Genomic DNA, 26,553 nt, shown 5'->3' with positions numbered 1-26,553 from the left:
GTGAAGGTCACTCCATGATGTCCTCACTGTGTAACCGCAATATAGAGATAGATGGAACAAAGGGACGGGAGAGGCTCCCCCTGTTTCAGAGAAATATACAGAAGAGGGACATGCTTTGGTGTGAGGACGAGGTAATTTGACAGCATATTACGAATGACCAATCCATTTGAGTCTGTTTTGAAAAAGGAATGAATCTCGTGCGTTTAGAGCAGTTCAAGAATTTCAAGTGACGAACATCTTGGCAGAGATGCGAAAGCCTGCTGTATATGCACACTGCAGCTTCGAGTGATAATTGCAAAAATCCCCTTCTAGTTAATATCCTTATCTATTTGCATTTGGGATGCACCATTTTATACGCCTTAGTATTAAACAATAGTGCTCTTGTTTACAGCGTCAGGCATGCTGGTGCCCAATGTTTCTGCAAAGCTGGTTGTGTTGGAGCTCTCCGAATGATAAGATCTTTTATAGCAGCGGATTCTGTGTTTCCCCGAATACTACGGGGATTTTATGACACACTCACACACACAAAAACATACAAACAGTGGAAAAGCATCCGTGAGCTAGTCTTTATGCACAATTTTTTATAAATTGTTCATTCTATTTCTGCTCAAACTTCATCAGTCCATTCCAAGCTTTGATAATCACAGGAAAATACATTTAATATATTTCACCTTTGTCCACCAAGAGTTGAGAAAATCCCTCTCCTGATGCTGTGAAGCTCATGGAATTATGGTCACACAGCAGCACAGGCTTCATCCCCAGCCACTCAGATGCATGTGGAACGGAGTCAGATGATGATACAAAGACTTTTCCAGGAACACCAGAAAAATCTAAAAAAAAAAAAAAAAAAACATCTGTAATATGGACTGGGCCGCATGCTAGTATATGAATCCATAATGAGGAAAAGGTTACCTGTCAAATCACTCTGATATCCAGCTTCTGAATCGGACAAACTTTGTAATCTGATGACTTTGCCTTTAGTCCAAGTCCATGACAAGCTCTCCCGAGGAACAGGTTCACCGAGTCTGAATTTACTAGAGTCTGGAATACGATCAGCATACGATGGTTCAGTTTGAGACCAAAACTTATGATAACCGCTGTTGCTAGAATCGTGTCGTTTTCTTCGCTGAACAAGAAGATCGTCAAGGTTCCCTTTCGCGACATCTTGTTTCCGTTCGGTTGAAGATGACTCTTGGGCTTCGTGGGCGAAAATGCGGCTTCCCCACGGGACTGGTGGAGCAGAATCACAAAGGTGGAACAAGTAAATAGTTACTATAAATAAAAACAAGATGTAATTTTTGCTTTTTTCGTCGCAATACATCTTTAGTTTGTTGACGCTCCTGCTCGTGTGTCCACCGAAGTACGTGCAGGTGAGGCTAATTAAATGACATTAAGCTTGGGCCAATCAGGGAAGGGAAGCGCAATAAAGGTGGCCGCGGGTGACGTCATAATTAATCGACAGTTGTTTTCACTATAGAATGTCTCAAGAATGGCCTTATAAAATGGGCCTAAAAATGAAAGAAAAGTTGGAGTGGTGTCTGTATGCACATGTGTGTGAATGTGTACATTAAAATCCATCATGCATGATTTAAAAATGTCCCTTTCTGTGTAGTTTTTTTTAATCTAGGATATTAAATAATACTAATAATAATTGTTCAAACTCGTAAATTCGGTTTCAATTGGTACTACTATATTTCTACATGTCTGGATTATTTGCATTATTTGTACTCCTTGTGATAAAAAAAAATTGTACACCACCTGATAGATGGATGGTAAATAAAAAAGAAATAAAAGGAAGATTCATAGCATATGTCATCGGAGTCACAATCTGTTAACCGCCCTTCCTCATAGGCATCCAACATTATGTTATTCCACAAGCATCTGGACACTGGCTATTCTCTGATACATGGGTTTGTCCCTGATTTAAGATACTTAAGCTAGTTCTGATGAAAATAATGTTGCAGTCCCAGCAGGATTTTATAGCCATTTAGAGGGATAAAAGGTGAGGACATCTGCTTGATTAAATCATATGTTGGACGAGGACCCAGTTTCTTGCGTTACTGCTCCAGATGGGACCGCAATGTGCTACAGTATGAGAAAAAAATAAAAACAAAAAACCTCTGGAACTCATTTGGAATGTTCAAATGTATGGCATGCTACACTGCTTAAATTTTGTTGTGAAGGGTGTGGAAATCGGTTGGAAGTAAGGGGGAATGTGAAGAGGAATTTCAAAAGAAAGCTAGAACCGAGAAATAAAATTGAAGGGAACTAGATTTGGTTGTTGTGAAGGGGGCCTCTGCTTAAACCAAATAAAGCATTTTCCCATCACATTAGGAAACTATGGAATATATCAATGGTGGCATTTAAAATAAATGTGAATTCCCACTCTTGCTACACTAGGAGCAGATTGGTGGGATGTTCTCTCTTTAAAAGAAGACTTTTCATCCGTGGCAGCTGCTGCTCTGTAATATCTTCCCAATAAGCACTCTCTGCACAATGGCTTTTATGTGGAGGCCCACATGTTAGGACACGAAAAGAAAATTCCACTGACTCACAATTGGTGTTAAAGAGGTACCGATGTACCCATCTGCTCTCACAAGATATATAGGCCACAATTGTACAACCCATTCAGTGATGCTGATTGACCTCCAATTTGTTCTGATATCAAAATAATGAGGAAACCTTTTCTTGATTTCAATCTGCTGCAATAATAAAACCTTTAGCAATCAAGTAGAGCCAATGTCAGTAAGATTTTTACAAATGAAGGCGTGACGAGCGTAAAAGCAGAGGAAGTCATTATTATGTTATCTGTCTTCATCCCACCTCCAGCAGCACAAAGCCACCATTGTTGGCCTGGGATGAAGACTACTGCCATCCGTTTGCCCCCCCCCCCCTAAAGATCTCAAGCCTGAGGGCAGAAATGAGCTAAGCCTGCTTTCAAAACATGCTTTTGTCATAAGAAGACCCATACTCACTTGAGCTTTTCTCTTATCCAGCACAGGTAGTAAAAAGCTTTAACGGATGTCCACTGGCTGACTGGTGGTGAGCCTTTCAAAACATGGCATTATTTGAAAAATCCACTACATCTGTATTATGTCACAACCCAAACAAGCACCTACGGCCCCACACGCACGCGTTCACTTCAACATTTGAACAATAACGTAAGTTAAATAGAAGTCAGTCGTGCCAGGCTGTTATTTTCAAAACACCAGCGTCTATACGGGCCTTCACTGCAGTTGGAGGTTGCCACGGTGATGCTCGCTGCTTTCACCCACGCTGTAATTTGCTGTCAACTGGATTTTTCTGTGCTGGTGTCACTCACAGAGGTTCCCCTGTTTGCAAATCTGGACTTCATGCTACACCGTGTTCTTCGAAATAATATATACGATTGTAACTTTAGAAAGAGTTTTGCCAGAAGAGCGGTAGCTTTTGTACCCTTAAAATTTACCGATCCAGCTTGGGAACACATTCGATAGGACCTCTAAAGTCCAGCTGTCAAAGATACCAAAATCTCTATTTTTCAACAAAAGTTGAGAGAATCACTACTGCATATTGTTTTTCTGTGGCTTTTTGCAGATATATTGCAGCAATTATTCTGAGCAGCATAAATGAGGGGTGTTAAGAGAATAGCATTCACTGAAAGTTACATGAAATCCAAAGAAACAACACTCAAGTTTGTGAGTGTTTCAAGTGAAGAGAGTTAGGCGTGAAACACACCCAGTGTGATGTCATACATAGCCTGACTGCGGAATTCAATGTTTGACTAACAGGCCGTTTTCTGCAAACTGTGACTTAAAAAGATGCAAATGTCACAGAGAATGCAGTAATTGAAAGCAGATGGACGGTAATGACAGCAGAGTGCAGACATTTACTGATACTGCAAAAAGCGTCAGCCCATATTGATTCACGTGGGATGTAACCACTTTTCTTTGGTAATTGCTGACATTTACATAGCGTTTGGTCAACACCTGGACTGGGAATAATTACTACACTGCATGCGGGATACATATTTGAGGTAAAACATTACGTCATCTCTCCAGCAGTGTCAATCAATTGTAGTGAATTATTATTATTATTTCTTATGGCCGAATGAGAGTATGTTGCAGCCGTGGCTGATGGTAAATCAGTGAGAGTGCATTGCCTGGCAGACTCTGGATAATCAATTCCAAGCTTTTTATTATTGATTTGAATTAGTACCAGACGCCAGACGTTCAGCCCCGTGCTCCACACTACATGCACTTAATGTACATACATGCCAATAATACAGTCATACTTCATGAGTCAAGATGAGACAAAAGTTCATCGTGGTAAAAGCAAAACAAACAAACAAACAAACAAACAAACAAACAAGCAAACAAATGCAGGTAAGTAGCCAAGCAGTGAGTTTTAAAGCATATTTTCCATGATAATATTGGTGAAATTCGATCCACTCAAACATTACAGCGTTCAACATCCGCACTTTAATTTGTTCGATGTGTGATAGCAGTTCGACAAGTTTTGCGGTTAGTTTGCACTACTACAGTATAACATTCCATAGCCCTAAGGCACACATTTGCGTGGTTATCTGGGGATCACTGCAATACACGGTAATGTTACAAGGATTACAGTGCTTCATTTATTCTTTTTCTCTTTGCCTTTTCGGATTCCATTCATTCATTCCAACTTCCAAGGTAACTTCAATTATTAGTATGTAGACAGAGTGTGATGCATGCAAATAAAGGCATGTATATATTCATGTACGGGACAGTATTATCTCATGGTCAGGAAATAAAAAAATGTTTATTAAAAGAAATATTTTGAGAAACTCTGTGGACTCCAAACAAGGTTGAAGAAATCTACGTTTTCAAACTGGCTGTTGTTTTATGGGCGAACTACTCTGCATAGCTTTTAGTGTGTGGACATTTCATTGAGGAGGAAAAAAATGTGAAACTTTCTGGGTGGGGCTTGCACAAGGGGAAGAGAGGGAAAACAGGCCGATGTGTGTGCGTCCAAGTCAGAGCTGGGTGGGTCTTCTACTGCCGTTCACATTTTCCAAATAACTCCCGGGCTGTGCGTTTGAGCGCTTTCAGGTAATACTTTATTCTCCTCGATTGCATTCATACTAATAATCATTCCTCTCGTTTAACGCGTGTTTTTGGTGAGTTTGTGGTCACTTTAAGTGCAGGAAAGTGAGAATTACGGCGTAGCCCAAACTTTCAAAGTAACTTGGAAGGGTCGAAAAGTTGAGAGGGTAAAAGGCGCGCATTGGAAAACATTTCATGTCGGACGGTAATCGTCATAAATGACGATATCCGTGCGCGGAAAGTGAATAATAATCGTCATTATTTTTATTATTATGGGCGAGTGTTGCGTTCTCGCGCTCTTTTCAAAGTCGTTGACGGTATTGTACAGTAGAGGGCCTGCGCGTGTAATTTGCGAATGTCCGCACACCGTCGCAACAAATGCGCCTTTCTCGTCGACGGAAATAGCTTCAAGCCCTGAATTCGAGTATAGGATACTACAAATAGTTCTTGTTGATTTATCCAGTGAGGTGGGACAAGAAATGTGTGAAAAGTTAATACTTCGGCGCGGGGAGATTGGGGGGGAGGGGGCACATCTGTCTGCGGGGCTTTTGGGGGCGTTTTTTTGGGGGGCCCTCTGTCTGTCAGCTCCCATTCGCAGTGTTTTATCTGGGACAGCTGTGAGGGGCTTTCTGCTAGGGGGAGGTTAACTTAAATACAGTAAATGCTCTGCATCTTCCGACACACACGCGCGCATGCGCGTAAGCGCACACGCCCCGCAGTCCCTTCAAATCACTGTTACGGTATTTATTTTCCCAGAGGGTCACAATGTTGATGCTGGCTGGAATCGTTGTTGTCCATCTCACCGCCATTATCCTGCTCCTCGTTGCTACTATTGATAATGTAAGTATTTTTTTTCCCATATACCCTCCAAAGACTCACACTCCAATTGTTTGTTTTACTCAAATGAAAATATGGGGCAGAAGTTGAGTTAAGCGAGTGTTATTTAACCAATTTTGTGAAAGTTCTTGGGTGGGTTCCTATTTTACCACCCACATTATTATACACTGACCAAACAATCCATCAGGTACAACTGCTTGGATGGATGTAGAGCTTAAAAGTTGGTTTCATCCTGAGATAGACCAAAATGTAATAATAATAATATTTTATTATTATTTTGTGATCTATGAAAGGAAAGTAATGGGGCGGGGCTTATGGGTGGGTCTCACTGTAAAATCTGCAAGGTCACCTAAAGGGGGCTTTGTTCACGAGATGCCCTTACAACATTTGTCGCACTTTTGCGATCAAGAGAGAAAGTTGGGCAATAGAAATAGATCCACAGTGATTTAGAAACAAAAGTTTTTGCATCCAAAACACACAATTCACAACATAATAACATGACACGTACTTGTGTTTCTGTAGGCCTGGTGGACCACCGATGCTTTGTCAACTGACTTGTGGGGAAGATGGGAGCTGGTCAACTCAGCCTGGCATTACACTAACCTGAAAGACTACCCAGAAGGTAAACACAATAAGAAATCTTCTCACCCACCAGATGCGCATCCCACTGCAGTGAATATACGGTAGCAGGTGTTAAGTGTATAACCAGCAGGCAGATTCATGTGCACATAACAGCGAGTGCCATCCTGTTAGAAAATTATTAGTTTGCAATAGCAGTGATGTTTAATAAGCGCCGTGCAAATTGCAATTGTTGACATTTTTGTCATTCCTTCACTGTCTGTGTTGTTGTTGCTGCAGAGTACCTTCAAGCAGTACAGGCGACTTCAGTGCTGGCGTGCATCTTTGCCATCCTGGCCCTGTTTGTCTTTGTGGCCCAGCTCTTCACTCTGCCTAAAGGACAGCGCTTCACCTTCACTGGCGTTTTGCAGTTGCTCGCCTGTGAGTAATAACGTTCTTCTATAACCAAAGGCAACCTCTCACTCCCCTGTTAGATGACGTGCTAAAATATATTTTAGAATGCATCAACTAATTGTGTGATTAAGCGCATATTACTGTACATCCTTATGGAGGAAGAGGGGAGGATCATTGAAAATCCATAATAATGGGGTGGGATCGATTAATGCTACGAGTCTGTCTGCTCAGAGCCGGAGGCAGAGTTCAAGCACTTTTATTTGTTCTGCATGATACAATTAAGACAAAGGTTGTGTGTTCTCTAGTCTCAAGAGTCTACAGGGTTAAACGCCACAAGACGAATGGAATGTCATGCACAAAAACTACTAACTGAAAATAAACTCAAGCCGGATAAGTATCAAATTGGATATGTATGTGAGGTAAATAGCAGGAGAGAAATTATATTTTGCTTGAAAAATGAATGAAAACATTAAATGTAAAAAAAAAAAAAAGTACTGATAATGAAATGGGAGTCCCACCCCTCCCCTATGGAGGCGCCAGAGGATCTCAGGGCAAATGCAGTAGCTTGACAAAAATGAAGAAGATACATTTTGCCGCTAACCTAACTTTAGCTACATTCCAAATGCAAATTGGGTTAATGTTTAGTTTTAACAGTGAAGAGGGAGGGGTCAACTAAATAGCTATAGTCATTTTAAAGTTAAATATTTAATAAGTAGCTCTCATTTTTATGGGAGTATTAGAACATTAGTTTGAGAGAAATTTAATTGTTTTGGGACAAAGTCTTTCTGTTGCTTCAATTGCCTTTGGGCGTTTCACTCACTTTCACATAATGCACACTCAGAATTGAGCAGAAAAATGAGTCATGCGAATCCTCTTGATGGGTCATGATTTTCAACTCAAAATATTTGTAACACTCATTGTCATAGCGATTAGTCTGATTCATATTGGATTTTCAGTGGGTGATAGACTGAGACAGTTACAGCAAATGCTTTCATCTCATTTGACATTATTTGACAAGCCCTCATGATATGATTACTTATTTTGATGAAAATACCATATTTCCTCTAATTGTGGCCTTTGTTTCCACGCACCAATGAATCATGGGGTGGGTCGGCCATATGAATAATAAACGGCGCCCTGTAGGGAAACTTTGAAATAGCAGCGTTACGAGGTGGCTATATTTTCCTTTACTAATAGTGGCATGCTTTATCACAATATACGCCACGTATAGAACAGAAATGGCATCTGAAAAGCTGACAATCGCGAAATTGCTGATGTATGCAGTGTGGAAAATTAAAAAAAAATTCTTTAACATATACATATAAATTGCTAGAAACAAAAAAAACAACTGTCTCATATGTTCTGATATGACAAGGATGAAAAAATATTGTGCAGAAAAATTTAAAGAATGCTATATATTATAGTTATGATTCAGATGTCATAAATCCCCCTCACCCTCTGTAGTCAAGTAAGTAAACACACTGCAGCCAGTAATTGAGAAAATTGTTCATGACTTGATTGGTATTACTGGTATAAGGAGTTACCTGTTATGAGTACAAATTGTCTTGAGTATTCACTTCTCGCCCGCAGGTCTGTGTATAATGATAGCTGCCTCAATCTACACCTCCGAGTTCCATGCAGAAGAAGACGGAGCATATGGACACTCCTACATCCTGGCCTGGATTTCATTTGTCCTCACACTGCTCTTAGCCATCACCTATCTCGTCCTGCGGAAAAAGAGTGAGTGAGTGGAAAGAGAGGCGGCCTGGATGTGGGATCACATTCCTTCTTAATTGGGACGTTCAAGAAGTATCCTCCAAATCAGTGACAAATATTTGTTTTTGGGAGTTTAAAAAATGGGAAGCATTTAAAAAAAAAAAAAAGCCGTACATTAAAAAAAAAAATCTTATGATAAGCCTAACTCATTTAATCAGTCAGTTTTCTATTCCCCCAATTAATTTGTACTATGCGGGAGTTAAGTTTAAATTTGTATAACATGCTAATTTACATCTGTACCATAAAGTCAAATTAGTTACAATAGCAAGTTACAATGATGATGTCAAATACTACTTTTGACATCTAGTGGCAATTTGGGAACATGTCAACTGTTGCTGCTGGGTAGCTTAGGGTAAAATTTGGGAGAAGTGGGAGATAGACATTTGTATTTTTTTTTTTTTGTAGTTTACACAAATGGAATTTTAGAAAGTTTTACATGTGGATTTTGTTACCTTTGAATGATGTAGCCTCTATGCTAAACTAACCCAAACTGCAGCCAAATGTGGCTTCATACATTTACTGTGCAAACAGGAGTGTCGCATCTCTGTGCCTTAAGTCTCACACTGTTGGCTCTTTAGAAATAAAGCCATCAGTTAAGATTATTTTAGAAGCTGGGGTGTGAAGAAGATAAGATGTGATAAGAAGTTCAAGTGCTGACACCCCCCCTGAATCAAACAGGCTTCCAGCAACAATCGCAAGAAAGAAGTAAACATTACATGTGAAGTTAGAGCATCTTAGCAACACTACAACTTCCCTGTTATAGTACTTGAACAATTAAACAAGCCTTAATTGAAAATACAAGTAGTTTTAAGTCATGTATCTTTATTTTATGATTGAAGTATAGTGTATCCTTGTTTTATCCATGTACATTGTAACCATTATATTTTTGTAACATTTTGTAATTTTCCTTTCCTTGTCAAACTATGTTTTGCATTTTTTGTTTGTAGTAGGCTGCTATCTTAAGAGAAAAGTACATCAATTTGTACATGTGAACCAAGTATGGAGGACGACAGTGTTTCATTTGATCGTATTTCTAAACTATGCATTAGAAGGTTTGTAATTACATTGGAGTGAAGCCATATACTATAATCAATAAAACAACTAGTAACAAACTTCTTCACGCTTCATTCATCAACTCAAGATCAACACTATCAAATGGCACTATAAATATGTATGAAGTACTATTTTAGCAGGCTAACGACAAGATTTGGGGTACAGTTTACTCTGGCTTCATTCCACGTTCTCAACAAGTGCTATAGAAAACAATTAGATCTGGGTAAAAGCACAAAATAATGACATTAATATACCACAAAAGTATTTTTTTTGTAAGGTTTTACAATTGGTATTTCTCTCAGTGCAAGCGTTTCTTGAGGTCTTACAACAGACCCAGTCACAAGCAGGAATGTTTCCATGATGTTAGCTATCGTTCCCAGAGGAAGCGGATGAGACCAGGACGCTACTAAATGCCTTGGCCAGACGGTGTGATGCGCTCCAGAACCACTAGGTGGAGGAGATGATTCTGCTCAGCGGTCAGCAGTGGCCTGAAGTGGAAAATGCAAATCGAAATAACACTGTCAATGAAAAATGTCAAATCCACTAAGAGAGGGAACAAAGTGGTCATGATAGCGATGAGCATTATGAAACGCTTACCATAGTTCAGTTTGAAGAGACTTCAGGGACTCAGTGTCTTTCTCCTGGCATGCCATCTGTGAAACACATTGGCTTTTATATGTGGCCCGAATAAATTCAGATGGCCTTGACATGGGATGTGACTCTGCGCTTATTCATAAACTCAGCTGATGTTTCATTATAGACTCCTCTTTTTGTTACGGCTTCGTCGAGCAACACTAGCGCAGTATTATCTGTCCTCTGAGGACTCGTGTTCAAATGCCGCAGATTAATACGGGAAAACTGAAATCCATTTGAAAAGCGGTGCCAATCCCGGCACATTTATCGCAGCTTTGCAAAAGGCCCCGAGGAGAAGACCAGGAAATCCTGTCAAGTGCAAAAGTATGCAGCTGATGAAACTCACCACCACCGACTGCAGCAGCAGGAAAACATTCTCGGGTAGGAAGGTCACTGCAAGAGAACAAGAGGACTGACTCATTGGACTTGTAATGATTGTCAATTGCGGTAAGACTTCTCCGTAACACAAAGGGAAAAGAATAGTTTTGTTAGGAAATTAAAAGAATCTCCACCTTGGCTATGTGGGTCAAAGGACTCCCATGCGTATCTCTCCAGTGTTTGCGCATGTTCTGGCAGAAGCTTCTGAGGAGGAGGCTGCACAGAAAAGTGGACAGAACCACAAAATAAGCGTTATGGTTTAGATTATGGAATGTAGATGGTCACAACACAAACCGGTGTTGTATTTCCATTGCGTAGGTATTTCCTTCCTTTCCCACTAAACTTTTATAGTATCTCTCCGATTTGAAATTTGCTGGCTGCGTGCCACTGAAAGTTTGGAAGGTTTTCATGCAGCTCATTGGAATAATGCTCCTGTGCCATGACATCAACCTTACTGCATTTTCACTTAATTTAATTTCCACAAAACTAGATATTGTTCTTAACCGCAATGTAAAGTCTGATCATTGTTGCGGCTGGAGTGGAATAATGACAACTATATTCCCACAAGTAGCCACTAAAGTCCACGCCCCTCCCTCATTTGAACAGTATTTGTCCCAAAAATAATAATGTCATTTTTATTCAAATGCACATAGTCAAATCGAATGGTAACTCAATATGTCAAGTTACAGATTAACTTGGGACTTCTTATTGGATAGCAATTCTTGAATTGAGTTTTTGGACAGTGGAATTTCTTTCCGGGAATTCAAAATAGCTCCCAGGGCTGCAGTTTGAATTTGATCTGTTTCCCAACCTCATAGATATTCTGCTACTCTCTCCAATACAGTATATGTATGAAAACATGGGTTGTACCTCAAGCAGCATCAGGAGGAGTACTCTAGAGATCTCGCATCTTGCTACAATGTCCAGAAAAGCACCTACGGGGGTGCTGGTGCCTGGTAGTTGCAGTCCTCTCTCCTGGCACATGAGCTGCATTTCTGTAAAAACTGAAAGGGCACCATCGTAGTCACCTATTTCAAAAGACAAAACACAAATCACACATCAGATAAGTTGCAAAAATGTCATAGATCTGGTAAGGCACCTCTTTATTTATTAGTAATCAGCCTGATATGACCTCGCACATTTTGGAACCAAACAAAGAAGGTAAGAGACATCAAACTCACGTGTGAGAATTTTACACGAAGCCATTTCTCCCAATGACAGAAGAGCTTCCACTGGCATCTGTGTTTGCAGCTCTGCTGCCCTCTGGTAATGAACAATAGCTTCTCCTGGTCGGTTCATCTCCTATTGAGGCATCACATTAAATGAAATATAATATGCCACCCATATAATGCATCACATAAACAGGGGAGCTTACTTTGAGTGCATTGCCAAGTTCTAAACAAAGACTGGCTGCCATCACAGGCTGGTTCATTTCAATGTACACCTGTAAGAATAACAGCATTATCCGACAGTTACATTATATACATTTACTTTGCAAGAGGAAAGGGGCATCACAGTAAACCTTAATGGCAAAAGTGTAGCAGTTGAGTGCTGCCTGTAAGTGTTCATCAAAGCCTGGTGCCTGCAGAGAGTGATTCTCTTTCTCAGAGGAAAGGAAAAGGCGTGCAGCATCAGTTAGCGCCAGAGCTTCTCCGGGAGCGTTGAAAAGAGTCTGCTCACACCTGCAGGAGACAGTGGAAGCACAACTTTGTTTGTATAATAACTGCTTTACAATTGTACCTATTTGAAACAGTCATTGCCAAACTACACACAAGAAAAACCTTGCAGGAATGATTTGTGCATGACTTGTCTTACCGGGCCATGGCAAGGTTGCAGAAAGCAGCATACTGCAGACAGTCCTGCTGCTTTAGCTCTTTAGCTAGCTGGCCTGAAACAACAAACATTGTTGCAAATAAGCTGATCAATTGAGCACATTTGATTTGCTTATTACTAAAATGTCCAAACTTACCAAATTGCTCACTTGCCTCGGCGACATTTGGCTTTCGAAGAAAACGTCTGCAACGAGGATAGAAATGTTACCATCGTTCTCAACATGTAAAATGTTACCTTCTGTGCCATTGTGTAAAAAAGTGTCAGCCATCTGACGGCTTTAAGCGTCACTGGACCGTCGCGTGGCGCTGATGTATTGTACCAAACCTTAGATCATTTCGCAAAACATCTATTTGTGAGATGAAGAAATATCGCTCATAATTATTACGTCTCTCTGACTGTCGAGATTGAAGCTGGCAAACTCTAGCTAGCTTGTAACGGCATTATAATTTCTTCTGACACCCTTTCAATCTGTATTTCTTCTTGCTTTCCATTTATCCGACACTTACTTTTTAAGCTTATTCGATACAGCACGGTATCTCGCCAAAAAGTCACCTTCCGCAGCCATGGTCAGCGCAGGTAACCACAAAAACGACCCGAAAGTGCGACTGACAGTGACAGCGGTGTTGTGATGGTATTCTTCTTCTATTGGTCAATTATTGGAGGTTGGGAAACAATTTAATAGCGCTTTACCGCCACCAACTGGTACGGAGTGTAGATTTTGATATCACTCGTCCCTCCTATGTTGCAGCCAAACACAGCACAATAATTTACTGTATTTGTTGTTGGTTATTAAATCTGTTTATTCAGACAGACATTCAAACAAAACTACACTTAGATCCCCAACATGGCGAACTTAATTAGTTAGTTAAGTTAATAGACAGAAACAATTAATTTACAGAAAAAATGCTGAATAATGTTGCTGAATATGTTTAAGTGCTTTCTAGCTCTAGAGTTCATGGAAAACATTTATGGATTTTTAACATCGGATTATAATGATAGACATTGCTTAGACACAGATTTATATTGCAAATTTGCCTGCATATAAAGGCTCTGGCATATCAGTGTATTTTTACATGATGATTTAGATACTTTTAATCGTCATTCAAAAATAAATATACATTCTGTGTCTTTCCAGTATATACAGTATATCATTTATTTCTTTATGGGTTCCAATGTCAGCCAGGGTTGACTCAGGATTCTTTAGGATTCAGAAATTCTCATAGACAGACTCAAATACGCCTTCCTCTTGTGCTTGTGCGCTTTGTTCCCCCTGAGGACAGAATTTATCTTGTCATACATTTCTAAATATGTGACAAATCAGTAAGAATCCACACTGACCGGTTTCTGGCTGGTTTTTGGGTTGGGAGGAGGCTTCTTCTGCTGTGACTCTGTGTTGACAGCTGAGCGGTCAAGCACATCATAAATGGAGCGAGGTCGCGGCTCAAGACTCTACGACATTTTATTTATAAGTTAAAAAGAGAAAAGTGACCACAATAATGACATGAATGTGCATACGCCCATGGCCATACTTACGGCATAGAGAGCTGTGGAAGAAGCTATTCCACCCATGCTGTCATCCTTAGGCTCTTCTGCTTGCGTTCGCTCATTGTTCTGCTTTCGATTGTTGCTTGGATTGCCACATTCGGGAATTTGTTTTGTCTAAAATTTGTCCAAAAAAAAAAGAACACATGCCCAAGTTTCCTTATTTGATTTTGTCGCTAAAAATGTAAGCCAAACATTGCTCAGCTCTGATATCGCAACATGCTGATCGCATGTGATGCCCATCTTACCCAAGATCCTCTGAAGACATACACAGAGCTGAACACACTAAAAACCAGCAACACACCGCAGAAGGAGGCCAACACTATGAAGTTTGTGTAGTCCACCATATCGAGATCCGTGTAGCCGTGATCTGGAAGAATACAACTTTTGTGACATTTCCAAAAGACGTTTTGAGAGCATTATAACTTACAACCATAATCATAAACTGACAGCAGCAAATTGGCCTTGAGAAGGGAGAATTCTGTAACTCTTGTATTTGCTCGAGAGCAGGTGTAAGTGTTACATTCATAATCCCTCCAAGGGAAGTCAGAAATTATGACAAGTTATTTTCGTCAGTTAAAGTAACAAAAAAGTCTCGGGGATGTTCGAAACTGACCAGAAATACTCATTGTTGCCACAACTCTGATTCACAGCAGAACATTCCCAAAAAAAAAAAAAAAAGACTTCTGTTGTGTGCTTTGTTGTGTCTGACCTTGTAGATGTTAAGTAGTTTGTGGGCTAGTGCCACCCCATTTGTTCAGTTAAAAGCGTTCAATGATTTACGATCAGCGGAGCCGTGAAAAGGAGACAGAAGGATAAAAGACTACAAGAACTCCAAATAATCAAAGTTTACTTGTCAGTATCACTTAGAAAAATCTATAAAAATGCCACAAAATAGGTCAGGTCACAAATTCTTTAGCAGTTGCTATTAGATTAAGTGGATCAATTCTGTTTTGATTTATTTGAAGAGATCTTCGCTATGACTAGATTGAATGAGCCAGATTGGTACTGGCCACTTTGTTTGCACATTCCCGCTTCTGTACTCACCTCTCAATCGAAGAAAAAAGTACGCTTTGGCCACCTTATACTGGCAATGATATTCTCCTGATGTCAGGAGCATTTCCAGATGCACCACGGCGTTGGTGATCAAAGCATGGCCTCGAGTTGCAGAAAATTCGTCTTTAAAAATCACCTGGTTGTAGGGGTCAAAGCACGTCAAAAAGCCTTTGCTTTGGTTGACCGGGATGGTCAGCTGATAATGAACGTGGAGATCTTCACCCGTGATTGCCACAAAGACGGTGTCGTGAAAAAACAATCCTGTGGGAACAAAGCAAACCATATCAGGCATGTATAATATTATTGAGGATGTCTATTGGTGGTCGGCTTACTCGGAACTTTAACCCCAGCGCATGAAGTAAAGCGCATTTTGAGAATCCAAATCAGCATAGGAAAAAGAAGTCGTAATGCCATGTTTATAAAAGATATTCACGCTTTGCTGGTGGCTCTCAGTTATCTTATGTTAACTAACTACTGGGACTTCCTGTTTCTGGGACATGCACTTCCTCAAAATATTAGTCGCTCAATGGGAAGTCACAGGGGACAGGAAAAAGAGACTGACTTCCACCCCCAATTGTGCATCTGAGTTTGTCAACTCTATATAGCAAATCATGGGCGTCTCCATCATGTTCTTTGCTACAATCTGTATCAAATACACATTCGAAAAGTATTTAAGTACATGTAATGGAGAAAATGCAGCTTGTTACCGCCCAGCTCTGAAGCTCATTACGTGTGTGAGGAATTCCACACACAGGGTGACAAATGCCCTGTCACTAATGCAGACCAGCTGTGAACCAAGGCAAGATTCCGTCACCGCAGTTATTTTTTTTCTTTGAGGCGTGGAAGTTTGTTCCTTCATTTTTCTTTCTTTCCTCCAATGACACTTTGCTCCTCTTTAGAGGCTGATATTCCACTTGACTCTTTCCACCAAATTTCTCAGTGGCCAACTGTGATCTCAGCTCAGCCTGCACGCCATGAAACACACACAAACACACACACATCAAACACTGGAATAACATCTGGATGTCAGTTAGATGCGAATTAGTCATGCAATCTTATATTGCACGTCAACTGTGTAATATTAAAAACATGAACTTGTCGAAAAGGGTTGAACAGAAACGTCACAAGTTGATATCTTGCTAAATCTTATTTTTCCTGCTTTATTCTTGTCATATTAGCATAAACAGAGCTGATTTTGTGGCATACGTTCATTCTTTCTTTATCAATGATGTCATCTCTTGACCAGGACAGATACTTATATAATCAACTGCAATCAAACTGATTGATCTTGAGTAAAGCTGACTCTCTCTGATATGCACTCATATATTATAAATATAGTTTCAATATAGTATTCAAAATGCACTTTTTTATTTGAACTAAAATCAACTCAAGATTATTTATTTATGCTCATTACAGCTGCACATATATATTGGAGTAAGTTTTGTCGCCCTCTATGGTGGAGTACTGCATTACAACAAAAGAACCGCCCATGGACATCTGGCGGCCCTCTGAGTGGTCCCTTGATTAAGAGCGTGGTCCTATGTGGTCCCCGGCAGCACTGATGAGAAATGATGGACCCTCCACGCTCTGTTTTGAGTATTCTGTTCTGAAGGACAGCTAGGGAGGAAAGGATAGATTCCTCTGAAGAGGTCATAATTGTATGTTTATTTTTGGGAACAGAAACGCATAAAAATGTGTTTAATTTGCTTTTAAAAAACGAGAGGGAATGGGCCTGCTAATTTGTAGCTGAGTTGTAATTACTATAACTATATCACTATGGCAGTTGCGCTCATGGCGGAAAATGAGCTTGTGCGTGTAGTGAATAGATATAAATTTTAAAAAAGACAGAAAGAAAGAGGAAATAATGAAAGGTACAGCAAGATGTTGGAGGAGAACTAGAGGCTTAATGAGCACTGTATCTGTATGTGGTGAAAATGACATAGTCCAGGTTAAGTCGTTTTAATCCAATTAGGGCAATAAAATATAATTCAATGTCAGCCTGACACATTCATTGCTTTTGTCTATGTTGTAGGATTTTTCTGAATTTTTTTTGACGGTGGAGATCGTCTTTAGTGGTTCTGCTCTTCCATACAAGGAGGTGCAGTAAGTTATTGAGTAGAGGAGTGATAATTCCTCCAAAATTGTGAGTTTGTTGCCAGCAAATGTGTAACTTGCAGTGCAGATGCAGCTTTTTTCAAATATATTTATTCATCTACAAGGCAAACACTTCAAGAAGGCACATGGTGACGTAACATGCTTTTGCCAGATGCTGCACCTCCTGTTTGGGCTCTGTTTTCTCTCCACCTTCATGTCTACAAATCTGTTATAATACCCAAACAATAAGCCAGCTAGCGGCTTACTTTGATCCAGTGTGATTAACACGCTCTGTTATGAGGATGCATGCATTACCTTCTATGCAGATGTGCACTGATTTTTTTGGGTTGCCGAATTCAGCTCCGTGAAACGGGCAAAATATTAGAAACAGTTTTCAGTATGACAAACCAAATGAAAAACTATTAACGCCTCCCTCAATCAAAACCGAGCATTATCATCTCTGTGAATGATAATAAACACTCCTGCATTAGATCACGTCGGATGTTTCTTTTCCTAATATAACGGCAAATGACTGCGTATTAAAAACCTCAATTTGCAAAGATTGGACCTCAAGAAATTACCATATTTCCTCAAATTGACCCACTCGAATAGATGCCATGCTCCAGTATCCTGCCAGGTGAGTCATCCACTTGAACAAATTGAATGGGAGCAAAGATGCTGTAAAACAAGAGGGGATAATGATACTTTGTACAGTATTGAGATATGAAATGGACATTCTAGATATGAACCGATTATCATCATAAACAGTCACTCAGCTTTTTTTTTTTTTGCACTCCATGCAGGCCGCAGAGCCATGCAGTTTCACGGTGAATGTGAATGACTGTCTGTCACCATGTGATCTGTGACTGACTGGCGACCAGTCCTGGCTTTCTGTATTTTTCCCCCCAAAGTCATCAGGGCTAGAGTCCAATTCATACTCATTAGGTTGATTTAATTCTTAGAAAATCTGTTCTGCGGTTTTTTTCCATCATCTCATTAAGTGCACTGTCTGCTGGTCATGAATTCTCACTAGCTGTTGATGGTGCAGATGCTGGTTGCCATGGTGACAGAGGCCCACTGAAATAACGAGAACAAACTATATGGACTCCAGTGAAGGAGATAGAACGTTACCAAAACAAGTCGATCTGCAGCTGACGTCAGCTACGGGAACTGAATCCACGCTGCCTGGATAAACGTCAAGCTATTTTACGGCACCATCGGGGACTTCTCAACATTTTCGAGTGTAACAATAATAGTAATTAGAAACAAAGTACAAAGTGATTCTTGGCCCTTCATCCTGCAGGGTACGTCCTCTATCAGAAAGCATCAACGACCTGTTCAAAGAAGTCTCCATGCTGCATCAGCGTATCACAGAGCTCTTCCATCTCCTAGCAACCATGGAACGGTTCTTCCGTCGCCATGGCTACCACGAGGAGAGGCTCGGGGGTGACCTGTCTTTGGTACGTCAGAGCGTGACAGGTGAGGAGAAGAGCATGACCCCTACAAAACCAGTGCATGGACGAGGGTCAGCCCAAAGAGGGCCAGCTGGCTGGTGAGGAGAAGGCAGGTGAAGGTGTCAAACATCATGGAGGTGACCTCATGTCCATAACAAAGTTATACAACAAAGTTTGAGTGTTGTTAAATGCTACATTTTAAATTAAAATCTATGTCAAACAAACAAACAAACAAACAAACAAACAAACAAACAAACAAACAAACTTTGTGATGCCTTATTTAGGCGCCTATATCAAATTTATTTTTAATCACTTACGTTAAAAGAAACACAAATTTATACAAGTCATTCTCAACCATTTAATTTAGCCAATATGCAATGTTGTACATAAAAAATAATAATCGCAGGAACTCTTCTAGCATTCTACTGAATCAAAAATCATAGTTTAGACACGAATCAACAAATTAGTCCGCAGCCTTTGCAATGCCGCATGATGCCACAAGGTGGCAGCCATCACTTGGCCAGAAGGCATGCAGTGGCAACCAAGTTTTGAAACCAGGACAGATTACACTTTATGAACGTTCTTTAAACTGCTTCGGACTAAGATGCTTGATAAGATCATGCTTGATAATATCGTGACATATCGTGACAAGAATTGGGCTCAGAACTAACTAACTAACTAACTAACTAACTAACTAACTAACTAACTAACTAACTAACTAACTAACTAACTAACTAAGCAATTAACCAACTAACCAACTAGCTAACCAACTAACCAACTAACCAACTAACTAACTACCTAACTAACTAACTAACTAACTAACTAACTAACTAACTAACTAACTAACTAACTAACTAACTAATCAAATGCTCTAAGTTTGAAATGACAGAAGGTACATACAGTAAATACCTTAAAGGCATTTAACCACTTTTTGTGAATAGTTTTGCTAAGTGGTGTACTATGAGATTTTTTTTCTGTCGTAAAATATGTGCCTTGTCTCAATAAACACTGGAAACATTGCTACTCATGACCTATATTCAGCAGGTGTCAATTTTCTGTTAATATTGTGAATATTATGGAACATGCAACATATGAAACTTGTCACAGCAACATTTTCCCCTCGACCTCCACATTCCCACTTGTGGGCCATATTCTGCTTTATTTGTTTTCAAATCTACCCTTTCTACTCTACACCTCCTCATGTATTAACCCCACACATGATACATGTGCAGCATCACATAGCACCCTCTCCTCTTCCTCCTCTCCTGTGCACAATTGACACATGTGGGCGTTCAGATCAGGCGCTGCTTTCCATTTTGGTTTTCGCTATTGTCGACGCATTGTTGCATCCGATCCGGTTAAGATGCTGTGGGAATACTGTTTAAATCTCTCTTTCTCTCTACCACTCTTCCACTGCCATCTCTGGAAAAAGAGCCAGTTGCTAGGTAACAGTTAATTGTCAAGAAGTAGTTACATGTGTTGCAATGCACGCCGAGCACGTCGCCCTGATGATGTCGGGAGAGGAGAACAAGTGAGCGGAATAAGACGCTGATGGAGGGATTGTTTCTAAAAAAAAAAAAAAAGATGCAAACTGATAAGGGATTAGTTTAGTCAGCGTGTTGTGCGCCAGTAGATGTAAAGATCTGCCCACATAAGGGAGCCATTGCTAAAACCTTCTTTCTATATATCCCCTGTTGCTGGACAAGGCTTTAACAAGAAAGCACAGCTGAGGAACAAGGGGGTGTTTTTGGAGCGCTTTGATGTCAGCATCAGTTCCCTCATTATGCTTATGTATTTTTACAACAGCATGTAAAAATTCAGAAACCTATATGAGGTGCAAACAGAGGACATGGTCCTGTTCCTGACCACCTGAAACATTCCCAGCTCACTCCATGACAACATACTAAACGGTGAGGTACATTTAAATACAGCAAAAAAAAAAATGGGGAATGGAAAACAGTGTTTTGGTTTTGGAAATTAAGAAATGTTCCACAAGCCGGTACCAACATGGTAACTAAACCTCTCAAATTTTCAAGGAGCTGGAGCACTTTGATTAAACCCACCAAAGTAGCAATACACCACCAGCGCCACAACTTAGACCTGCTTTTATTTGGTCTGAAAATGTCGTCAACTTTCCGCCACTACATTGTCAGACGAGCCGGGGGTGTTTGAAATAAAACACTCTCTCTGGGCGGTCTGCAAAAATTCCCAAATACGCCAAAGAAGGCTCACACCTGCACAGAAACCAAGATAAGCCAGTTTTTAGGCTTGAGCGCACCTGCACTGTCTACGAAAATAGAGTCCATTCAAATCAACAAAACAAAAGATTCACCAGCTGTGTTTTGCCCTACGTAGAAATGAACTGACAAGCATGTGTGAGATTTCACTTTTTTTATTATTAATACTCAACACTTTTATTCCAAAGAGACAGAAGAATAATATTTCTCAGCACTTATTTGCACATCGACTGTGTGTTTTAATCTCATTGTTCAAATATTACTAAATATTCCATCAAATCTGAAATGCTTTCTTCACACAAGTACTTAATTTGCATACAAAAAAGTGAGGGTGAACAAGATTTGGAGTTGTATGTACAATTTTTCACAATCTGTACAGCTCCGGGATGGCGTTTGATCGTCTGAGACCCAAACAGAAGGAACAAAAGCGGAACGACATTGTGCTTCCCATGGACTAGTTGGTGCAGATCTTCTCCTTCAGGTCAAAATAAAACGACCGAACGTGCATTTTCCGTCATTATAAAGAACTGCACATTAACACGTCCTGAAGTAGTTACAAAACAATTTTGCGAGGGGCACCTACGAATCAAAGATTGATCGCAAATAGACCTTTTTCTCTGCCATTTTGTACATTTGTTTAATATATCAAAAATCCATGAGTGCCTCTATTTACATGGAGTTGTATAGTACATATAAAAGAAGTGTGTATTCCTCACTCACGCTGTGTCTCGCACACACAGAGGTAATCAAGCTTACAAATTCAGGCACGTACGACAACAGAAATTATGTACGGAGATATTTAGTTTTTTTTTTTTAAAAAAAAGAGAAAAAGAGGAAAAGTATGAAAAAGGCTTTATCAGTGACTGACAGCAAAACCTCCACCGTGTTCAAGAACATTTAGCCAACACAACCATTAATCAATTTTGTAGAATGTCTTGTTAACTTGGGAGTATTCATTTTTGATTTTGGTGTGTTAGATTGGTGTTTTCTCTTGTTAAGACAATCACACGCACACAAACACACGTACACTAACACTGATCGTGTACCAATGATATTTCTAAAAAGTAAGTTTTCAAAAAACACCCAGTTGCTGGCCTAAAAGTTAAAATTGTAAAAGCAGAAAGAAAGAATAGTGTATGCATGCAAACACTTATTATCATACATACTGACTTGTCAACCAAGTTTACTGAAGTTGCTTTTAATTTCGAAATGGGGAGGACAAGAAAGCATTCACTCTATTGTGTGCTCCGTATTTGAATTTACCATGGAAGAAAAATTTCTCCATCGGTATTGGGTATAATTTTGTCCAAATGCATTTTTGGATATTTAACAATATTACAAGTAACATTTCAATTGGCATAAAATAAGGACAACTCGATAACATGCTGATGGATCTGGGAGAGGGAGGGCTGCGCCATTATGGGAGTGGTCATGGTTGGGGACTAGCATCACAGAGTAGATTGTTTGATATTGGAAGTTCCACTGTGTTGGAATTTGAATTAGCTGTGGAAGCTGTTCACATTTTTAGGGGGGGAATTTGCAGAAACATTACTAATAACATCGACAAAATATGTCATTTGCCATTTATTGGACTGATTGCTTTAAATCTAAATTAGCTTCATATTTTGTGGATTGTTTTTTTTCCTGTAACTCCCTAAAAACATAGTTTACCAAAATGCCAGCCTATCCCGTAAAATAGCAGATTTGAATCCTTTCGGGGAACAAATTTGAATTTCAATGTTTATTTATTTTATTCATGATGTTTTAAACATAATATTTAGTGGAAGTGCAAATGTTGTTCCAGAAAGAGTGTTGCACTCATTTTGGTAATTGGTGACTATGTACTAAAGTAGGCATTGTTAATACCTTAAATACAAACAAAATAAAACAAAAGTAGCATGCCGAGCGTCTTACTCAGAGCATATCTGGTCCTAACACCACAATTGCCCTGGTGAGTAAACACAGAAGCAACAAGTAGGTGATCACTTATGCTAAATTAATTTGATGAGGATAATGTCAAAAACAGATTTTTTTTTTTTTTTGCAGTAAAAAGGAATGTTTATTTCTCATTCTGGCACAGTGGCTCATAAATTCTAACTGCTATTTCACCGATTTGTAGGGTCTGTGTAAAACTCCTCTGAACCGCAACACTTCTCTTCTTGTCTTTAGAAATAACATTTGACACCTTCGTTGAAGCTCAACTGCCTGAAAGTTTGTCATTGTCACAACTTTCTTTAACATGTGACTCCTGTGATGAAAGTTTTTAGCCCTGAAATTAAGGAACCAATTGTCTGGAGGTGAAACAATAATCCTTTAAGGCACATCCAGCTTGAAATGAGAGACCCTTTCGGTGCTGCTGAGCAGAAAGCAAAAAAAAAAAAAAAAACTAAATGGAAGGCAAATCAGTATGATGATGTAGGCTTCCGTAGGTGAAATAAGACCATTAAAAAAAAAAAAGGAAGCCAATAAGTACATTGTACTTAGTCATGCCTTTTTCTCACATACACATCACAATACTCTCCAAAATTGTGAAAAGTAAATAAATAAATAAATCAATAAATCAAACATGAAGAAATAATTCATTACAAAGAAGAATCCAAAATGACAGGAGCCCCCGAAATATTCAAAATGGTCCACAAGTCTCCTGTGACGTTGGTAAGCTAAGAAACAATCAACATCGTACAAACACTACTTGAATAAATAAAATCGGAAAACAAACCAATCATCTTGAAACACTTGAGTAATATTCAGTAATAATATTAACACTATTGGTACAATTATTGTTAATTTACCCTGTTACTTCAGCAGTGTTGATTTCTCATTCATGATTGTAATACCGTTGTGAACTCAAAAATTTGTTGTGGAACAATGAGCTTATCGAGAGAGCAAGCTCCTCCGTCCGTCTGTCTTTCCCTACCTCCTTCCCAGCACCACAATCCTCCCTCGTTGCTTAAAACCCGCCGTCCACAGTCTGGCTTTGAACGCATCGTCCAGATTGTGGCGTTTAGCGGCATGAGAACGACACCCACTCGTGTCGCCTTCTCTTCGTACTGCGCCGTTTCTTTGTTCTCCGTTTTCCCTCGTTTGTCTTCCCCCACTTTATCCTCCCCTCAGACGTCCGACTCTATGCTGGAGAGCTTTTCATAGACGTGTCCATTGCTTGCACCATTGAAAGGTCTTTGGCTCAAACCTAACGTGTCCCGACTGCCAGGCATGAGCTTGTTGACCCCGTGGTGGTTGCCCATGGGACCGCCCACCCCGCCTAGACACAGATCTTTGGGGAACCTGGGGGCTACATTGGACATCACCCCGGCCGTGGCCGACGCAGGCAAATAAGAAGTGGTCCCCATGGAGCCCCGGAAGTCCCCTCCTCCTCGGGTGTTGTTGAGTAGCTGCTGCTGCTGTTGCTGCGTCTGTGGCTTTTTCATGTAGTACGGTTTGGCACCGTGTAAAAGACACTGGTCATCGCCGAAGGTTGGGATGAAGGGGTTCTGGTTCACCTTATCTGGGTAGAGAGATTTAGACAAGGAGTAAGTCCCGGCGCCTCTGCCACCATCACCGCCACCGCCGCTCCCACCTCCCATCTTAGCCCTGTCCCTGTCTCTTAGGTCTCGCTCGCCCACGGACCGCCGATGCAACCCACCTTCGCCTCCGCGAAACAAACTAAAGGAGGAGCCACCTTTAGCCCTGTCTCCGCCGATCCCTCCAAACATGGGAGACTCTCTTTCCCCTGCGTACCTCTCAAACATGTGAGCATAAGGACTGGGGCCCTCCATGTAGCGGTCTTTGTCTTTAAGGCTCACACTTCGGGGCTGGGCAAACTGGCCGCCAACGCCGCCCCCAACCCCTCCCTTGCGACCTGACCCCTCCCTCTGCAGGTCTACGAACGTGTCATAAGAATGCTGCCTCCGTAAGACCCGCCCACCTGGCCCAAGCTTCCTGCTCTGAGTCGGCGTTTGGCCTGCTCCTATGTTGCTCTTCCCTGCAGAAAACACTATGTTGTTATCCTCGCTGATGTTGTAGAGGTTGCTGGGCTGAATCTTACACGAGTCGCAGCGCTTGCAGCTAGCAGAGCTGGGGCGAACGTTGCTCGCCCCAATCCCGCTAGCAGGGCAGGAGCCCCCCGCCCCTCCACTGTGGTGACACACACTGTGGCAGTTACGACACTCCCAGTCACCTCCGGCTATGCCGCCTGCTCCCAGTCCGGAAACGCCCTTCTCCCAGCAGGTGTGGGCCTGCTGACCTGCCGACACTGAGCCGAGCCCACCTTTGGAGTCCTGCTTCTTGCATTTACCTTTGAGAAAGTCTTCCACAGGAACTAAGCTTTTACAGATACCACCACCACTACCAACGCCCACACCACTTCCTCCACTTCCACCCTCTTGCTCCCACTTGCCCTCCTTTGAGCGGAATTGGTCGGCATAGAATTCCCTCAAGTTCTCTTTGTCTTTGCGGAATGAGTAAGGTGAAGCGTTACCCCCTCCTCGCTTGCGCTCCAAGGGAGGTGAGATGGTGCGGTGTGCCAAGGGACCGTGAGGGAAGTGGTGGTGGACGGTGTGGTGGTGGGGTCTCCTCCTGAAGCCGCTCAGCTCCAGCTCGTCCTGTTCCCGTCTGCACTTGGCAGAGGCCGGCCTCTTTTTCAGGCTGTCCCTGTACTGCTTATGGCGCTTGGCGTTGCCCTCCAGGTTGCCGTAGGTGACGGTGTGAGTGGAGATATCCGACACGTCGGAGCGGATGTTTCCGTCGTCACCCCCTGAGCCTCCCCCGCCCCCACCTCCCCCGCAGTACCTTTCATGACCCCCGATGAACCCCGTGCTGGATGCGCCTCCTTTGAATGAAAACCTCCCGTACACATTGCTTCCCTTGAACCCAACTTGGTTGGAATCCGCGGGGGGGTGACCTGCAATCAGGTCAAACTTATTGGTATTCCTGTGAGTCATGGAGGGGCGAGGCTGGGTGGTGAAGATGGGTGCTACTCCTCCCCCTAAACTTTCGCAATCAAATATGCCCCCTTCCAATGAACTAGCGCTGCCTAAGCTACGCGGCCTATTAGGCGGGGGGCCGGACATACCCAAAGCCGAGACCGGGTGGTGGTGCCGGTATTGGTCCTGGTACAAGTTGTTGTCCTTCAGGGGCAAGTTCCCAAAAGTCCTCTCCACCTCGCTGATGTAGTCAGTGAACATGCTGTCCTCTTGGATGTAGGGCGGTGCCGACTTGCAGTCTGCCGGGTGCCCTACGAGGCTGCGTCGGTGCTCCTGAATGTCATAGATGCCTGATTCACGACCACCGTGGGTGTACTCCAGGGCCGCGTGCGGCGAGCCGTTTATGCCCGGCACTGCAGTCATGTCTTTGGCAGTGCGGAGCAACCTCAAGATGTTCGAGTGGGTATTGTTCATGTTCTTCTTTATGGATGATGAAGGCGAGTCTATGGTTGATTTGTTTTCCTCAATTTGTACTCCGTGTATGCAGCTGTAGATACCCTGGAGTATGGAAATTGGAGATGAGCGGGCAGGTGAAGGGAGACAGCGAGGGTAAGAGAGATGAAGTGGGAGGAGAAGGAAGAAGTAGTAAGAACAATAAAGGTATGAGCAGTAAAAATGGAGGCTAGTACCAAAGACTTCATAA

At 41.4% G+C, this 26,553-nt stretch overlaps 4 protein-coding genes across 7 annotated transcripts in view; 1 reads left to right on the top strand and 3 right to left on the bottom strand.

Moving 5' to 3' along the window:
• The first annotated feature begins 4,943 nt into the window (after positions 1–4,943).
• On the top strand, positions 4,944–9,760 carry emp1 (epithelial membrane protein 1). The gene is made up of 5 exons (XM_037252272.1): positions 4,944–5,069; positions 5,820–5,903; positions 6,423–6,522; positions 6,759–6,899; positions 8,463–9,760. The coding sequence occupies exons 2-5, from the start codon at positions 5,829–5,831 to the stop codon at positions 8,618–8,620; spliced, it is 474 nt and encodes a 157-aa protein (XP_037108167.1). The 5' UTR covers positions 4,944–5,069; positions 5,820–5,828; the 3' UTR covers positions 8,621–9,760.
• On the bottom strand, positions 9,037–13,211 carry zgc:101679 (uncharacterized protein LOC450058 homolog). Its single transcript, XM_037252244.1, has 11 exons — positions 13,052–13,211; positions 12,682–12,728; positions 12,528–12,600; positions 12,235–12,394; positions 12,088–12,156; positions 11,894–12,014; positions 11,583–11,740; positions 10,847–10,928; positions 10,681–10,727; positions 10,299–10,354; positions 9,037–10,189 (listed from the first exon to the last, which is right to left on the bottom strand). The coding sequence occupies exons 1-11, from the start codon at positions 13,108–13,110 to the stop codon at positions 10,108–10,110; spliced, it is 954 nt and encodes a 317-aa protein (XP_037108139.1). The 5' UTR covers positions 13,111–13,211; the 3' UTR covers positions 9,037–10,107.
• Positions 13,212–13,320: 109 nt separating this feature from the next.
• On the bottom strand, positions 13,321–15,648 carry si:ch211-243a20.4. Its single transcript, XM_037252260.1, has 6 exons — positions 15,476–15,648; positions 15,135–15,404; positions 14,336–14,457; positions 14,079–14,204; positions 13,884–13,994; positions 13,321–13,815 (listed from the first exon to the last, which is right to left on the bottom strand). Exons 1-6 carry the CDS (start codon positions 15,555–15,557, stop codon positions 13,753–13,755), a joined length of 774 nt encoding a protein of 257 aa, XP_037108155.1. The 5' UTR covers positions 15,558–15,648; the 3' UTR covers positions 13,321–13,752.
• Positions 15,649–21,067: 5,419 nt separating this feature from the next.
• Positions 21,068–26,553, bottom strand: part of grin2bb (glutamate receptor, ionotropic, N-methyl D-aspartate 2B, genome duplicate b) — a 53,788-nt gene continuing 48,302 nt past the window's right edge. The window contains exons 16-17 of one of the 4 annotated variants that reach the window (XM_037276383.1): positions 25,406–26,408; positions 21,068–24,433 (exon numbers count right to left, since the gene is read on the bottom strand). In XM_037276383.1, the coding sequence (XP_037132278.1) occupies positions 24,039–24,433; positions 25,406–26,408 (1,398 nt within the window). In that variant the 3' untranslated portion in view covers positions 21,068–24,038. Of the gene's footprint in view, positions 26,409–26,553 lie in introns of all 4 variants that reach the window. The other 3 variants (XM_037276466.1, XM_037276212.1, XM_037276295.1) reach the window with 3 other exon arrangements.

This window comes from Syngnathus acus, chromosome 1 (assembly GCF_901709675.1).
Source record: "Syngnathus acus chromosome 1, fSynAcu1.2, whole genome shotgun sequence".
Taxonomy (NCBI): Eukaryota; Metazoa; Chordata; class Actinopteri; order Syngnathiformes; family Syngnathidae; genus Syngnathus; species Syngnathus acus.
This window is presented reverse-complemented; position numbering and strand designations above follow the sequence as displayed.